This window comes from Platalea leucorodia, assembly GCF_965183815.1.
Source record: "Platalea leucorodia genome assembly, chromosome: 6".
NCBI lineage: Eukaryota > Metazoa > Chordata > Aves > Pelecaniformes > Threskiornithidae > Platalea > Platalea leucorodia.
In genome coordinates this window covers 2929789-2947156 of record NC_138828.1, presented here as the reverse complement: position 1 = coordinate 2947156, position 17368 = coordinate 2929789, and the positions used below count along the sequence as shown (strand labels likewise).

At 45.5% G+C, this 17368-nt stretch overlaps 1 protein-coding gene across 1 annotated transcript in view; it reads right to left on the bottom strand.

The window, feature by feature from the left end:
• The window catches only part of FRAS1 (Fraser extracellular matrix complex subunit 1), a gene marked incomplete at its 5' end in the record, with an annotated part of 172214 nt that overhangs the window by 70594 nt on the left and 84252 nt on the right, over window positions 1-17368 (bottom strand). The window contains 6 exons of the mRNA XM_082315032.1: window positions 4367-4510; window positions 6584-6724; window positions 9304-9477; window positions 10362-10502; window positions 10932-11072; window positions 12796-12939. Coding sequence (XP_082171158.1) covers window positions 4367-4510; window positions 6584-6724; window positions 9304-9477; window positions 10362-10502; window positions 10932-11072; window positions 12796-12939 — 885 coding nt within the window. The remainder of the gene's footprint in view (window positions 1-4366; window positions 4511-6583; window positions 6725-9303; window positions 9478-10361; window positions 10503-10931; window positions 11073-12795; window positions 12940-17368) is intronic.

The window sequence follows — 17368 nt, the reverse complement described above, 5'->3', positions numbered from 1 at the left end:
GTTTGTGAATGCTCATAAAGGAAACCAGAGGCATTTCTACCTCTCAGTTCCACCATTTGCCAAGCAATCAACCACTTGTGTTGTTTAAATACATCTCCCCTCTTAAGGGCTCCTGAGAAAAAAATTTCCTGATGCAAGTTTCGTACTACACTCTAAGGTAAGGTACGAGGTTTACAACAGAGTACTACTTTTAATCAGTACTTAAATCACCGTGCAATTTACAGGCATGTCAGCGTGCAAACGTTCTCTAGCACGCTACAGTAAATCCAGAAAGGAAATCAGTATGGTTGATGGAGAAGGACACCTAGCACTGACCGGGATTTTTGGTTTGATTTGGTTGTTGGAAGGTTTTTTTTTTCCCCTCTCCTTTAAAAGACCTGAAAGGGAATCTGTCACACAAACGAGGTGAACTCCTGGTGAAGTGCGAGCACGTTTGCAGGGATCTGCCTGCATCTTCTGAAAAGGGTGGGAGCTTCTTCAGGCAGCGAAAGGTGGGAAATCCAGCTGGATGGTGCCCAGCACGAATGAGCCCAGACCAAAGTAGGGAAATGACCTTCCATTTTCCTCCTCTGGCAGCTCCGCTGTTAAATTTCTGTAGTAGGTTGCATGCCAGCGAGTAAGTGGAGCAAAGCCCCCAGGTTCCCTCTTGCTCTGCTCAGAGAAACTCCAGCTCTTCGTGATGATATCAATGTCTCTCTAAGAGTACGGCAACAGCTCATTAATTTTACTGGAGCTGAATGTATTTCTTGTTGTCTTACTGTCCCTTCTGGAATTTTAAAAGCAAGGCAGAAAGGCTTGTTACAGGCATCCTCCTGAGTCAGCTCTTCTGGTTTATCTTTGAACATTTTCACAACTGCATACAGCCTGAGAAAGCAAGGGCCTGAGCAGCTGAACGCGGGGATTGGGAGTTCCCTTTCAAGGAAGATGCGGTTGGAAGTTAAGATAGGACCTTGGGGGATACTGTACCAGTGGGTGTTTTGATTTTCATTTCATGCCAGCTGCCCCTGCTACGAATTCTGGTAGGCAGGTCCTCTGTGTCCTTCTACGCCTCAGCTGAGCACCCAGTAGAGCTCAGCCTGTGAACTCCTTCCTTCGGCCACTGCACAGTCCCTCCGCATTTTTCTAATTGCCCTTCTACTGAGTCAGGAAAAGATCAATGAGGCAGCCTCAAGACAGGCATATGATTTATTCAAATCAGAAAAGAGCGGGACAACAGCTTTAGCGACGGTGCTATTTTTTAGACTGGTGACTGCAACCTTTCCTGAAGCTGAAGGTGTCTTGGATAAGAGGGAGAGAGAAATCAAAGAGTGTTTTCAAACTGGGAAAACAAAAAACACAGAGGACCTGAGACTCAACAGGAGACTGCTAAAGCCAAACCCACGTTCCTGGCCATACGCTTTAGCTATAAAATAAAATTCATAAATTGAGCATTCTCAAGGAAGACTGACACAAATTCAATGTGCCCAAACCAGAGCTTAGAAACTCGTTGATCTTTTGAAATGTGAGGCCACTTTGTCTTTCTTCTGCTTACAGTTGAAATGCTTATTTGATAAACTGCTGAAAACAACATCTTTTTTTTTTTCCTATTAACAAGGCAAATGTTCCAGTCCTCATTCAGGTAACATGTACAATAACAACATTAATTCACAGGTAGTGGTTTCAAGTGACAGCTGGTTTTCTGCATCCCGTATGAAAGATTTTCCCCTGCAGGTCCATAAAGTATGACAGGTGGCTATAATGCACAGCAGTCCCTATAAGTCGTAACACAGTTCTGCCTGGAGGGTCGGGAATTAAGAGATAAATGGGAAGATAATTGTAAAAAATTATTGCTTTGGGAAGCAAAGGGAAAAGCTTTGTTAGATTCTGATGCAAATCATATATTATGCAAGTGTCAGGGGTTTTAATGTTCTCTTTTACGGGACAGCTGCTCTTTAACTGGTAATTAATAACTTGCAAGGGCAAATTTAGCACTTCAATCAGTGCTGAATGAGAAGAATGAGTGAAATTTAACAACCTGGATGTGGAGCTCTTTATCTCTAGCAGAACTGGCAACACACATCCTTTGCTTAAACATCAGACATAAACTTGGCACAAAGAGCATCACACTTCAGGCTGCAGATCCGAGACCAAAGCACAACTTTTTTGTAAAGGCAACAAGTTCCTCTACAAGGATTTTCAAAACTTCAGTCAGACAAAGAAACATCAATGCATCTATGTGCAAGACCACATGAACATTAAGGGTTCCTATGTTACAAGGAATATGACTGGCCTCTCGAAGGCAGGACTGACACAAGCGAGTCACACAGCAAGACTGAGGTCAGAGCTGGAAGGAGGAAAGGTATCTCCTTGTGCTCTTACTATGCTGCACCTGGAAAGCCTTCTCTCCTCTTTTGGGGGCACAGATCCAAACACGACTGATGCTCAGTGATGCCAGGCACTGTGAAACAAGCCTTGAAAACAAGTTTCTACTTTGAGAAGACCAGCCTCCAGCGGACCACGTTCGTGACCTACAGGGCTTCAAAATAAAGCTTCTCAGTTTGCAAGGAAAGGACGCATCACCAGACCGCAATTGCTTTGGAGCCCAGAAAGCCAGGCAAGGTTCTTTGCAGATGATTCATCACTGTCAGCGTAGCGCATCAGGAGGTCAAACCTTGCCCTCCACATCGCCTGAGCGAGCCCATCGCTTCCAATTTCTGCCCCTCATTACTGCCAGGCACTGCGACGTCTACCTAATCACCTGGCATTTGGGGAGCACGCGTATCGCTCCATGACACGTCGCCAAACTTACAGGTAACTGCAGTCTAAAAGGGGTAATTAAAGCACATAGCATGCAGCAAGCAGCAGAGTAAACCCTCCTCAGAAAGAATCCTGGTTTATGATAAATGGTACTAAGCTTTTCGAGTGAAATTTACAGCTGGAAGACTGCATTTCCATAGGCCTTTTTTCATAGGAAGCATAATGCAAAGTAATGGGAAAATAAGGTGGAAGAAATAAAGTGCATAGAGCTATGATGTGACAGGACATTAATAGGTATCATTGTAGCCCCTGAAATTTTACAGAGCAGAGACAGCTCTTTACGCTGAAATGCTGAATTATTTCCATATTGTAATTACTTGACTGTATGAAACATCTTGATTCCCCAACCGGATTTCTTGTATACCTAAGGAGCCCTACGATACTTTTAGGATATTTTTCTACTCCTCAGATACTTTGTCTCTCCCCCCCCCTCTTTGTCTCTGCAGACAAAACAATAACCGTTGTTTAAAAGGAACAGGAAGAAATGGTTCATAAAATGAAGCTGTGGAGAGCAAAGAAACAAGTCTTTCACAAAAAAACCCCAACCATACATGTATGTAAACAAAAAGTAGTCTGTGAAGGGGGATCATCTATACTAAATTGAGAACAATAGCCTCTCCATGGATATATTTATTCCGTCTAGTGCATTTTTCCCTTTTCTTAGGATTCCTTATCTTATTTGGAACTGTTCAGCCTAGATTAAGCCTCACACACCGTATCTTTTTCTGATAAAGAAAAAAATGGCTTGATAAAGCTCAGAAACTGTTGGAGCAGTTCCCAGGATATGTTTATACATGTCTGCGTGATGGATTAAAAGCGATTTTTCTTTTTAAACAGAAAAATGCAATCAGTGGCTTCTGATGATAGGCTTAAGTGCAGGCACCGAGCACCCACAAAGTATAATCCCTATACAGAAATCCTATTACCTCCCAAAAATGCACACAGCAACGCTAGCTGTGCCAATTTTTCTTTAGGGCCCCATAAACTGCTTCTCTGAATCACAAATGTTTCCTTAACTCACTTTACTGAAGCTCTGTGCAGGACTTAAGCAGATTTCCTGGCTCTGGGTCCCCCAGGCTTGGCTCTACAGTGACAGGCAGTATTGCTGTCAAGCCCAGACCGGAGGGAGACGCAGACAAGCGCTTGGCCTTTCTGCAGAGCAGAGCTGCAGCCCATCCTATTGTTAAAAGCACGCTCGTTACGATATTAATAAGTATATGAATGCTCTGAGGATTCCCGGACATACTGGTCAGTATATGTGACCTCAAGGCTTCACACCAAACCGTGCCGCCGCAAGCTCGGCAAAGAAGAGCCTTGTCTCCCTACCACCTGCCTCACACAATTTGCAATTAACTTCACGCAGCTCTAGTGAAGATAGGCACAGCAGGAGCGGTAAGCAGCTTTGCTATGTAGTATGCACGCTGAAGAGTTTCCTCGTGGTATTTTCACCTGTGTGACATTTTACTCATAACAGGCATTTTGATTTCTTCGTGGTGCGTGCTCAAGTAGCTGGTTAACGCCACAGAAAGATCGCTGCACTGTATGACCCACGCCATCTCCTCTTACTTACCCACACAATATCCCACCAGGTTGAGATACTGCTCTTCCTTGCAGCTCGTCCTGCACTTTCCACTAGCTAGCGTCGCATGGGGATGGCAGGTTAAGCACTCCAAATCAGAAGGGCCACGGCATGTCTTGCAGGATGGATGACAAGCTGGATAAGAAAATCAACACTTGTTGTTATGCTCTTGGTATAGTCCCACTTAGACTCTCCCCTCCCCAGAAAGCCAGCCCCTATAATAATCATTTACTCCTACAAAATGTGGGCATAAAATGATCATTTTTAGCATCAGCGACTGCAGAGTTGTGGTTTGGAAGGCTCTTACGTCCTCGTTTTGAATAAACGAGATGAGAAATGAGTTGTCCATTTTAAAATGCGGTATGTTCTCTGCATTAATCACGGTACAGACCTATACAAAATATAAAATATAAAGAGATTGGCTCTCTTATTCCTCCCTCCAGCATATGCTCGTGCACATAAGAAGGAGAGTGGGATGCACAGGGGAGATATATTAAACATCTTGGGACTGTATGAACATCATAGTGGCATGAGTTTGATATTGAGGAGTGGAAAAGCCAGGAACGATTTCTGCACAAAGCCCTCCCAAACTGAAACCTCTAAAACCTGAATGCCATGCCAGCTCGTTAGCTATTCTGTCTGCTAAGAGCTCAACAAAAAGATTGCAGGGGAAGTGGTTAAGATTGCTCAAAAATATTTCACTCAGATTGCTTTTGTACCCTTCCACCTTTAAAGACAGATGCCATATTTCCATGATTTCCCTGATTTCCATGCTACAGATCTGAGGAAGATAAAAATACTATGGCTAATGATCAGTAAAAAAATCCTAAAAACTACTTTTAAAGCTCTTCTATGAATAAAAGCACACGACTTCAAAAATCTCCCACCTCAGGACTCCCCTAGGCTACATAAAATTGCTCGCTCCCCACACGGGAGCTGGGCATTTCGCAGCTGCCACAGCATAAGGCTCCAGTGTTTAAGACCTAACGCATCGTGTCCCACCACCTTCTCAGCTTCTCAGCAACCATGCCCATGAATCCAGTGTTCAAAAAGAAGAATCAATTTTCTAGACACACCTGTATTAACTGAGCTTCGCTGTTCAAAAACGGCAAGAGATCTAAGCTGGCAGCATACAGAAAGATGCCTCTTTCCTGACACTGAAATTCCGTTTCTAAGACATTTACATAAGCCTGAAACTGCATAATGCAGCATTCAGCAGTTACCTCAGCTCTAAGGTGGCAGTGCAGAACCTCAAAATTGATGAATCTTTACAATGGCCTGCCAAATAAAGATATTTATAGAGTTGTTCCTTGGATGAATAAATTGAATAAATACAGCAACGGACTTGAGAAGAGGTTTCTCTCTCTAAACTTGAGGCCTCGCAGGGAAGCGACCAGTAAATTTCTCCTACTGCCAGAACAGATACACAGATGCCTGACCCAATGAATCTATTATAAAACAACAGACAACTTTCAGACGACCTTGAAGGGACTAATCAGATTTCAAAGGCCTGCATTTCCTCACCCACTGTACTTAGCAGCTCATAGTGAACGGCATAGCCCAAAGGCCACCGTTTTCTGCAAGTGGCAAACAGGATTTAATCGTTGCAGTCACTCACAAGGTCAGTAGCCACAGTCAAACATGAGATCAACCAAGCTGAATGAAGGCCACTTGCTGACTGGTGGGCGAGGCTGAAACACAAATAAGTAATGCTGTCCCCACTACTGATCAGGCATATTCATAGATGTAACAGCTTTCCTCCTGTATCTGCAGAATTCCTTCCTTCTAAACCCAGCCCTGCAGCCAGCAGCGGATTAAAAATAAAGCTAGTTCATATGGGCGATATGCTTATCTAGCCTAATAAAAGCAGCCCATGCTTCAGTGTTGTCCAGTAAAGACCTCTTCTGCCACAACGTGCTGGCTAAGAACATCATCCAAGCCTACTGAAATGAAACGCAAAGCATCTTCAGGGAAACAGTCCAGAGGAGCAAAACTGATTATGATTTATGATTCAACGTGTACGCCTCTCTCCCATTAGGAGGAGATTCCATTTCCTGAAATTGGACTATCCTATTCTCCCCTGAAAATACTTAAATAGCCTCATATAAATCTGACAGCATCTCTAATTACATTGAGAAATGCTTTACAAAATGTGCACGCAATGAAATTCAGCAGCGTAAGCTGCAGGTGCCTGCACTACGCACTCACAGGAGCAGCGGTCTTGGTGGCTGAACAGCCCCTCTGGGCACTCAGAGAGGCATCTGCCTTCGAGCAGGACGTGGGAAGACAGACAAGCCGTGCAGTCCTGAGAAGTGTTCCCCACGCAGCCTGCGCAGGAGGAGTGGCACTCTGCAGGGAAGGGAGAAACAAGAAGACAGAGTCAAGTTAGTTCTAGCTTATCTTGGCTGTTACGCTCCTAGAGTACGGCTAGACTGCTTTCTCCCCAGTGATGACAGGGAGGTGTTTCCTTTATAGGATTCTCTGCTTGTGAAAGGTAGAAAGGGCAGGAGTACAAAGGCTGTATAGCACGCTTCTTGAAGATCAGGAGCAACCACAAATAGCTGCATATTTAATCTTTCTTTGCACACAGTTCACTACTGAAACGGCAAGCTGAGATGCACAACGCCGTGCAATACCGTCCTCCTCCCTGTAAGAGCTCTGGGGTTCTGCAAACTTACCAGATTCTGCAATCATCTTTCGCTATCACCCTACAGTGACTCCGGGCAGGATTTTCTATCCAGCTTCACTGCATGGTTATCATCAGCCGTTCTGGAGCAGCAAGAGCAAATATATAACGAGGTGGGCTGGCCACCTGACTTTACAGCTAGCGAAGTGAACGCTCATTACAAGGATGATTCAGCAAGAATGAAAAGAGTCCAGTTAAAAAGTTAGACTTCTTCACCTTTACAGGTACTGAGCCTAAAATAAGCCATCTTAAACTAAGTAATCTGGTTAAATAAATATATAAACTCATTAGTTAAAAACCTAGTATTTATTAGAGCGGTAACTCGAGGCCACAGGTTCCACTGTGTGAGTCTCTGTTGAACACAAAGGGAGACTTCTTGCCCTCTAGGGAGACAAGACGGACACAGGGCTGAAGAGAAGAAAAGAAATGAAATGGAATGATTTGTACAAGTACGCCTAGCTGTCTGCCAGAGAGCCGGAGAGAGAAGTCAGGGATCCTCATCACAAATGCAACGTCTCCAGGACTACCTTTGGCTCAAGTGACTCAAACTGTATCAGAGAGAAATTTCTTACAGTTTCATCAGGGAAATCTCAAGCATTAGGAAAATACGGATAGAGAGATTTCTGTGGTTTGGTGAGAAATTCACAACCACACAAGCAAAACCTCCAAAACCAGCATTTTAACCTACATACGAACGTGCTTCTGTTCTGCACAGATAATGTAGGCGTGGTACACATCTACTGTCGGTTTACTTTTTCAAAAAAGCGCATCTACAAACTTTGCATGAGTATTTTATGGGGGTAGCTCAAAGTTTGAAATCTTGAATCTTCACACCCTTCTGCAATAAATCAAACTACTATTCTAATGCCCTTACTAATACGGCAGAGCTAATAACATGAAGGGCTGTGCCGGCATTCTTGCCCAATGACATAATTCAGCACTGTCACTAAACTCTGCTCAGGCCTGTTTGTACAGGTCTGTTCACCCATTTCAGGCAGTGGTATACGGATTTCTTCACTCAGTTTCCATACCATAAGCTGGACTCAGCCAAGAAAACCCATTACTTGCCAAGGAACGGCCACTGCGTGGATTGGAGGCTCTACACTAATGCCTTCAGGAACGAGTCCAAAGCCCTGGACGCTTTATGGTCTGTGTAGGTCACTGTTAAAGACAGAATCATTCCACCAAAAAAAAAAAAAAAAAAAAGCCACTTCTTCCTTTTTTAAGATCCCCCTAAGGCAAAAAAATGAGCTTGTACAGACTCTTTCCATCAGGTTGAGATGAAAAGATAAGATCAAAATTAATGGATTTTAAATTATGTCCACTTTTAGAAAATGTTTTTTCAACAGGAAGAAACAGCCATCAGTAGCATTGTTGCTATTGTTATTACTATTACTTTACTTAAGCGCTGTAGTCTCTGTCGCTGCGACTGCTCTTTCCACACAGGAAAATCACTGCCATTTCTGAAAGCGTCATTTCTCCTTCGGCTTAGGGTGGGCTGTGTTGGCACAAGACGTTCAGTCTGACCTCTCAGCCTGCTTCTCTCTGCATTATTTTCAAGATATTGCAATATGTTTGCTGTACAGACATCCACACCAGCTGCCACAAGCTCTGCACAGCCAGACAGACTGGCTTCCTGATCCACCCAGTAAAGTCCACAACAGTTTTCTGTCAAAGCGGTGGGAAACCACATATATCCCCAACGTACACCATGTTAGCCTCTTTTGCGAACTCTAGCCTTCATGGAAATGCTTCCTACTTGGTATTTCAGGAGACAGCGATGGCACGTGTGCTGCAGGGCACGTATCAGAAGAGCGTCCTCAAAAGAAAAGACTGCTGTGGGATGTCCTGACCTGCTCCAAGGGCTAAAAGGAGACAGCTCAGTCTTTTCTGAAAAGGATTTAAGGATTGATCCTGCTTCAAAACAAGTCAGTGATAAAAATCACATTCTCGACATCAATGAAACGAAAGCTAAGCTGTGCAGACTTCAACACAGTCGTTTTAAAAAAAGTACCTGAATTCTTCAGTCACAAATTGTATGTAAATTAAACTTTTCTTCAAAAGTACTAGTATATGCCATTCTGAAAGTTACGGAGTTTAAACATTCGTGACTGTCACAAGGCAAACACAGGAGCTCAAAGCATGTAAGAATCGAAGACGGTACAAGATCACCCTGAACACCTAAAATCCATCGCAGCCCTGGGCTGAAGGCTTTGAACAGCTGTTCCCATGCTCTACTCACGTCTGCAGACTCCCGTGCTACCCACGTAGAACCGGGCTTGGCAGTGAGAGAGGCAACGGCCATGTACAGCTCCTTCCGTGGGCTGGTGAGGCTGCAGTACGTCCTCTGGCGCCCGGCACTGCAGGCAGCGAGAGGCCCCCGGGCCGACGCAGGTGCGGCAGGATGGGTGGCAACCTGTGCACAGGTCAAGAGAGCGGTCAGAGCCGCAGCTCCGAGGACAGCTTTCTCAGAGAGAAGGACAAGGCCCAACAACGCGGGCATAAATGTGAAAAAGAAAGGGGAGAAAACACTCGTTTGGACCCTCTTGTTCATCCCTCTTTCCCGTTTTGCATTGCTGTAGAGTCAGATACTCAAAGAGCTAGCAAAGAGCATACACTTTGCAGCAACTCACAAGCTAAGAAGTCTGTTCCACGAACGGACAGGGTGCTGTATTTTCCATAATGGAACAGGGATTCTAGAAAAATACTTTGACATCTTTCCCCCCACCCCCAAATAACAGCTCTTTTCTTCAATAAAGTCAATGAACAAATAACGTTGGGAAAAAACTGCAGTATTGTGCCACAGACAGTCAATTTTCCTTTAATTTCTGGAACCGCAATGGTGAACACAATCTTCCTAGGAGAGACAGCAAGAAATGACAGTCTGAAGGGCTCGTAGGAAGCATAAATTCACCTTCCAAATTTTCAGGTTTTCCACTGCTGCAAAAATGATCTCAGTCTTAGTGACTATCTACTAGGCGTGTGCAGAATTTCATCCACCTCTTAACTCATGTCAAGAAAAACTTGGAAGCAAGGTACCTTTATTTCAACAGCATAGAGGGAAAAAAGGTCCCCAAGATCACTAAATCCTGACAGTGCAAATACAGAAAGCGTTTGAGAAAACTTGATTTTTCTCAAAGCAGAAAACAATCAGCAGGCAAACACAAGAATTACTCATTGACCAGTTCAGCACAAAGGATCAGCATTGTAGCTGGGTACTCCGAGCGCAGCCCGACAAAAGCCAATATAGATACGCTGGTTTGCAGCAGCTGGGGAACTTACTCCAAGTACACAGCTTACCCTTGCAGATGTCGTGATCCTGGTAAAAACCCTCTCCGCAGCCCTGCAGGCACTGGCCCCGGTGCAGTGCCAGAGGAAAGGAACAGGAGGTGCAGTGAGTGGCCAGAGGTCCTTCACATGCGGAGCACGAATCATGACAAGCTGATAAAGAAAGAGAGCACGCAGAACTGACATATCCCATCTTTTTCTCCTTGTGAGTGGTGTTGCTGACTACAGCCTCCTCCAGCCAACAATGAAAACTCTCAGCTGGCATGATATTCAGCTATGTGAACTAATGAGAGCAGAAGTGCACGTGTATTAATAACTACTAACAGTAATAACTCTCACTCACGCAGTGTTTTGAATATGTATCTCAGCGTGTCTTAATATGCTTCGCAAGGCAAAGAGGTTATTTAAAACAAGCTATCACAAGCGAACCAAAGAAAACAAAAAAATCAAATTCCCTCTCCCCACTCGCACTTCTGTGCTCTTAACATTCCCTCCCCACAGGTAAACATCTGGGAAAAAAAAGACAACATGTGGAGGGCGCCTTGAGAGCCTTAGGAAAGGTCATGCAAATATGCCTCTTACCTCTACATCTTCCATTGCCACTTGGGAAATATCCGTCCGGGCACTCCGAAATGCATTTCCCATCATGTAACAACTTATCTGAAGCGCAGGTCAAACACCGGGGTTGGTCTGAATAGCATGTTTCGCAGAACTGGTCACAAGCTGCCGAAGAGGACAGCTCATTAATGAAAGACACTCAATAAGCAAAGAACAACAGGGCCATCAACCTGACCACATAGATAAAATAAAGTAAGCCAAACCACGACTTGCCCTTTCTTTGTCAGAAAGGCATCTTTAAACATTCCTCTCCAGCACAAGTAACCTTTTGCACTTCCCTGGAATAAGGAGTGACATTCACGGAGGCAGATGTGTCAGTGCAGACAGGTATTCACTGACCTGTGTCCTGTCTAGGACTCAGAGTAAGTGCAAATACCAGAAATGGGTCTACACCAGCTCTCCCTCCGCTCCTGACACAACCCCCTCCAGCTAATGTAGTATATTTTTCCCGTTCACCAACAGTCTGTGAACAGGGAGCACCGTTCGGAACAATTTCATGTATGAAAACCATAAATCTTCACATGTCTTTGTACAAAGATGGAGGACAAGTTAATTGAAAAAATTGTCACTTCCCCCGTCCCCCTTTTCTTCAAGTCAAAGCGTTAAGTGTGAAAATGCATCTAAAATCAAGCATGATAATGTTTCTTATCAATTCCTGTGGTCTATATCCTCCCAGGCAGTCAGTTCTGAAGTTAACTGACCTGTTGTCTAAGAGCACCATGAAACTCTGGCTTCCCTAAGTCAGTAGCACTGCTGCTGCTGTATATTCAGAAGGGCCAAGCATTTTACCTAACCAATTTTTGTTTCTTTTCACCAGTCAGACAGCCTCCCTTTGAAACAGCTTACAGCTCTCCAGCTGGGTATCAAAATGCATGGTTTTGGTAGAAGATGAAAGGCCTGAATCCTGGAGGTTGTGAGGAACAGATAGGCAGTTTTGAGAAATCACTGGCAATAAAAATCAAAATTATGGCCAAGCTGCATCTAAGTTCAATTTCCTTTTGAGCTTAAATGATTTTCAGCTACAGATGTAAGATTTCAAGCCTGCACACTTCAAAACACAGGTGAGTAACATTTACTGGTATGGACATCAACCAAACTGAAGGGGAACTTGGTCAAAGTGAAATTCATCCACAAGTGGCCAGAATGGCGACAATTTTGTCAACATGCTCCAGGTTTGAAGGCCTCTCTAGCTAGCTGTGGCTCAGACAGACCTGCACGAAGACAGACAACCCCTGCATCGTTTCTACTGACTATGCCGGACAGTCCTTCAAAGCAGCTGGAGGCGGCTGCCAGCAGAAACCCAGACTTGACCTGAATGGTTGTGGCAAATTACAGATTCTTTATTTATTTGAGATTTTTTTTCCCCTTCATGATCTGTTTGACTTAGGTCTTTTAATTCCCTCCAGCCATCTTTTCCCCTTTTCTCAGCGAACCTTCCCAGCTCCCAAGCCTCATCTGTTCTGCAGGTATTAGTTACTGTGATGCTGAATTATAACCAAATTTACAGAAACCTGCTGGCAAAGGCCATTTCTCTTTCCGCAGACAAATGGATTTGTCAAGCCCTCAGAAACAGCTCAGTTAGGCTTTCAAGCTGTTCACTGAGGGGAAAAAAGCTTAAACCTTTCAGCATCTGATTAGCTTAAATGAATTAATAATCTTACGAACAAACAGCAGCTTTTCTCATCCGATATGTATGCACAAGGTGCATCTGGCTTCTTAGGCATGAATAAAATCACAGCTGCTGCACGGCTAAATGAAATATTGATTCCTTTTTTTGCAGAGCGGTTCTCAAACTTCTTGCAATGGGAGGAAGAAAACAGGTATTTACCAGTGCAGACTCCATCTTTTGTATAAAACCCCTGTCCGCAGCTGGCCACGCAGAGCCCCGCTTTTAGCACGCGCGATGTGTCTTTGCAGGACAAACAGTTGTTCTCAGCAGCACCCCAGCATGAGGAACAGGACTCGTGACAAGCTGGAGGAAAGAAAGGTGCAGGATTAACAAACAATCCACTTGCAATCATCTCGTTAAAATGAAGAGCTTGCAGTAAATCACTTTTTTTTTTGCAGTTTTGTTCCTTAAATTCACAGGCATTCACTGCTTCAGAAAAGGAAAAGAAAACCAAAACCCACTGCTCTTCTTATGTATCTTTCATCCAGGACATCTTAGGGGTACAATTTACAGCTTCACTTTGGACACACAATACGACACGCGGTATACATCAGAGCAGTTTCCGTAGCGGTAATCAGACTAGGAGGAGTGTTGGTAACACCGTTAAGTCCTGTTCATCCTGGTGCTAGGGGCTGTACAAGCACAAAGGGAAATGGGAAGAGATCCCGTCACCCGCTACTTAAAAAGCAGACCTGCAGTGACTGCTGACACTAACCCAGCTCCATGTGTACAAACACACAATTAGACTGCAGGGCTGCAATCAAGATCCTGGAAAATTAAAACCAAGACAGCCTACTTCTAGAAACAACTCCTTCTGCCTTTCCAGGACTCGGCACCGGTGCAGAAGGAACTGACTTCTGGATGGTGGCCGATCTGGTCGGGCAGGGCAGAAAGCCTCACATGCTCAGATTGAATAATTCCTGGGGAAAGGTGGGCAGTGGGTCCCAGGTCCGGTACAGCGGGTACTGCACATCCTTTCCTTGACACTGCCAGCAGAAGAGAAGGAGCTTTCCCTCACTGAGCTGAGATACCAGCTACTTTTCTCTCTGGGTGAGCCACGTATCATGGCTGGGACACAGTAATGTTTCAGATATTCCTGAAGTATATCACATTCCTGCAATGCAGGCAGTATAAATGCCCTCTCCGTGGCATCTGGGAACAGGAACACACACGCAGAACAGATGATGTCTTACAATTAAACTAATAACTGTATGGAGATCAATTCTGCCTCCCAAAACAGCTGTTGAACAAGCCACCTCATTCGAAAACGTACGAGTTCGGCTGTGGGAGAAATCAGCCCGCTGCGGTTACCGTTTATGAAATCTGTGACGCAGGCTCATGTTAAATCCTGTGCTACTACCAGTGCTTGCAGGAACGGTGCAAATTACCGTTCTTTTATCTATTTGATTTTTTTCTCGATTACACCCAAATATGTTCCGAAGATGTTCTTAAATTTATTATTGCACAATAAGGCAGGTACATGCTTGTGCTCCCAGACCACGGCAGGTGGGAGAAAACACAACTTTTTGACACTTGCCCTGTACCCACAAACACAGCTAAAGCTGCACCCACCCGAGAGAAACTCATCTGCGAGTGTAACGCAGGAACCAGCGGACACAGCAGCAGCTCATCCACATAACTAAGAGCACACTGACATACAAAACAGTGACAAAAGCAAACACCCTCCTGCCAAAATAACCCCCGTAAGTGAGAGACAGTCCATCCTCTCCCCAGTAACAGGTGAGCGTGAAAGCGTTTGCAATCCAGGTAGCCATAAATAAGTTTACAGCAAACCAGTGATTGCCACCACGCCCATCTCACTTCTGTTTTGCATCGTTTCTATGCTGCTTCTGTCTGCTTGAGGCCGTAGCTGCTCTTGGGTTTGTTAATTAATGAGATGGAGCACCTGTGTTTGTGCTTATATATGAATCACGCTGCACAGCATAAGCTAAACATCCCATCTTAGTGGATCTCACCGCTCCTAAGGCAGGGAAGTCTCCACCTCATACACAGGGAACTGAAACACAGATGTGACGTGAGGTGCATGGGGTTAGAAAAGAGAATTTTTAGGGGGCCAAGACACGGGACTTTTGAGTTCATGCCCAGCACAGGGTCCTTCGACCTTCCAGATGCTCCTTCTCCACACTTCTACCTTCATTTTTTTTCCCTTTTCTCATCTTCTTCTATTGCTTTGTAACTAGCTGTTTGCTTTCACCCTTCTCACCTTCCTGCACCGTTTTTTCCCCCCACTTTATTCCTGATTTCTCCAGAACACTGTAGCTCTTCTAGTTCCTGAACACTCCTATGTGAGGAGTGTTTCCTAAGGACGCTGGGCATCCTGCACCCGAAAGGATCTTCCCCCCGGCTCCTACGGCAAGTGCCATCACCGCTATCGAGCGCATCTAATTGTGGCTGAATCACAACACAATGAATACCAAACATCCCATCCCGAGGTAAAGATTGTGCACGCTTTTCTGCTCCGGTCGATAATTTCCCTTGCTGATAAAAAGCTGCCTCTCGTTCCAGCTTGGATAATTCTCACGGCACGTCTACGCTCGAAAGTTAACTGCAGAGCACGAATTCGTGCTGTAAATGCCTAAGTACTGAAATGTCCTCACTTCACCTTCCAGCCCTGAGTGTTTTTCTCCTCGCTGAGCTCACTCTGACTTTCAACGTCTACTTGAAAGAGTGGGCACCAGGACTCGGATCCTCTAATTACAGACCTCCCGTCGCACAGCCTGACCCCCCTCGCTGTTAACCTGCCTCAATATGTTGACACATCTGAAGACACCCAGTTATTTGCAAAGTTCTCAAGTCCTCTGCCGAGATGCTGCTCCTTTCCAAGAGACACTTTTCTCTCCTGGCAGCCTGGCCTCCAGACTCTGTTTTTAAATAGGAAGCCTTGCATATAGCTGTATTAAAAATGCACTTTTGATGAAAGCCAGGTCAGTTGGGCAAATGTACTTTGGCTCCCACCACGCACCGTTTGCTGCCTGCACTAGGCCAAGCGCTCCCGAGCACATCCTCACCTCAGTCTCTTCTCCCAAGCCGCTGCCTCGAGCTGTCCCTCTGTGTACGTCAAAATAATGTCTTCACCTCCTGCCAGTGCCACGCATTTTGCTGGAGGTAAGTCTACCATAAACAATACCCAGGCTGGAAAGGTCTTTGGCATGGCTGGACCCACATCCCAGGCTCTTCTTGCCTCTCTGCCACAGCCTGCACACGGCTGTTCTGCTGGGCTTTTGTCACCACCACCGCCGTCCTTGCCCACAGCTAACTGCAGTGCAAACAACCCCCCTCCCAGCTCGCCTGCCCTTCTGGCTCTGGCTCTCTTAAGCCTTTCTACGGAGACGTGGCCGTAGGGCTAACAGAGCAGCAGACAGGCCAGCCCAGCCCGCTCTCCCGTTCTCTGCTGCCAAAAGAAACTCCCCACAAACGTTACTCTAAACACAGCCACCAAGAAAGAGAGTGAGACAAGAAGGAAGGGTGTTTTAGACAAGGACGCGAGCCCTCCCAGTGTCACACTTCTAGTGGGGAAACCTGCAATGTCTAGACTCAAAGCCACGTAACGACACAAACCAGCACAGTCCGCAGGCTGGAGGAGTTTTAAATCTTAATTCACCCCCCTCCCTCCAGTTCCCAGTTGGCTCTCAGTGGCCCTTGGCAAAGATCCTGCAAATCCACTCCTGGGTATCGCAGCAGCTTTCAAGCCTTCTAGTGAGGCAGCTGTTGTGTCAAAATTGCATATCTTCCTAGATGGGGGATGACTTCTGTGGCATCTCAGCTATGGAAAGGCTACAGCGAGAGAAGTAAAGATGACGTACAACCTACCAGAGGCCATCAGACCTTCTGAGAAGCTGCAGTCCATTTGGCAAACTGGTATGAAAAAGATCCTCGGGACTCCAAGCTACTAGACAGAGACCAGGCCTAAATGGATTCTTTGGGACAGAAAGGGAGGGGATCTAAGTAGCAGAGTTTGGAAGAAAGGAAGGAAAGGAGAAAGAATGCAACTCGATTTTTAGCAAGACAGCCACACTGAGCATTTGGAAGCAGTGCAAATGACTCAAAGTGCAGGGTCGGTAACAGTTTCCTCAGGTGGGCCAACCAAAAAAAAAATGCTTGCAGCAAGAGACTGAGTTCTGATGCGCTGCTCCCATCACTAGCTCTGCTACGCAAGCCCTCCCCAGGAACAGGCTCCACGGGCTCCTCCGACACAGCCATTTCTGTATGCGAGGTGGCAAGCGCCTCCAGGAGTTATCAGCTGCCAGTCTCCAGATGACAAACTGATTCATGCTCCTAGAGATACAATCCTTCACGTCTCGTGCTTGCAGCGACAGGCACCAGGCAATTTATTTTCACATGTCTTGAGGACTTTTTCTGTCACAAGTCCAGCAGCTACTAAATCCCAGCCAATATCTCCACTCTGTTTGCCATCGGATGGTACAACCGCAGCTGGAGTTGTCAGCAATGGACCCCCAACATGTAGGACTTGGGGTTCACGCGGACGGGACAGCAGCCCCAACCCCTTCCTGCCCTGTTTATACGCACTCGCGCGCACCCTGCCTGCAGAAGCTTTGGCTCTTTCAGCGCTGGATCGCTGCCAGACTCAACAGCTGCTCCTCGCCCAAACAGCCAGTCACCAGCTCCACTGAAAAAGCAGGGGAAAAAATGGAAGCATTCAATGAACCACTGTCAGCTAAAACATCTTTGCCTACAGCAACTAAGCGGCTGT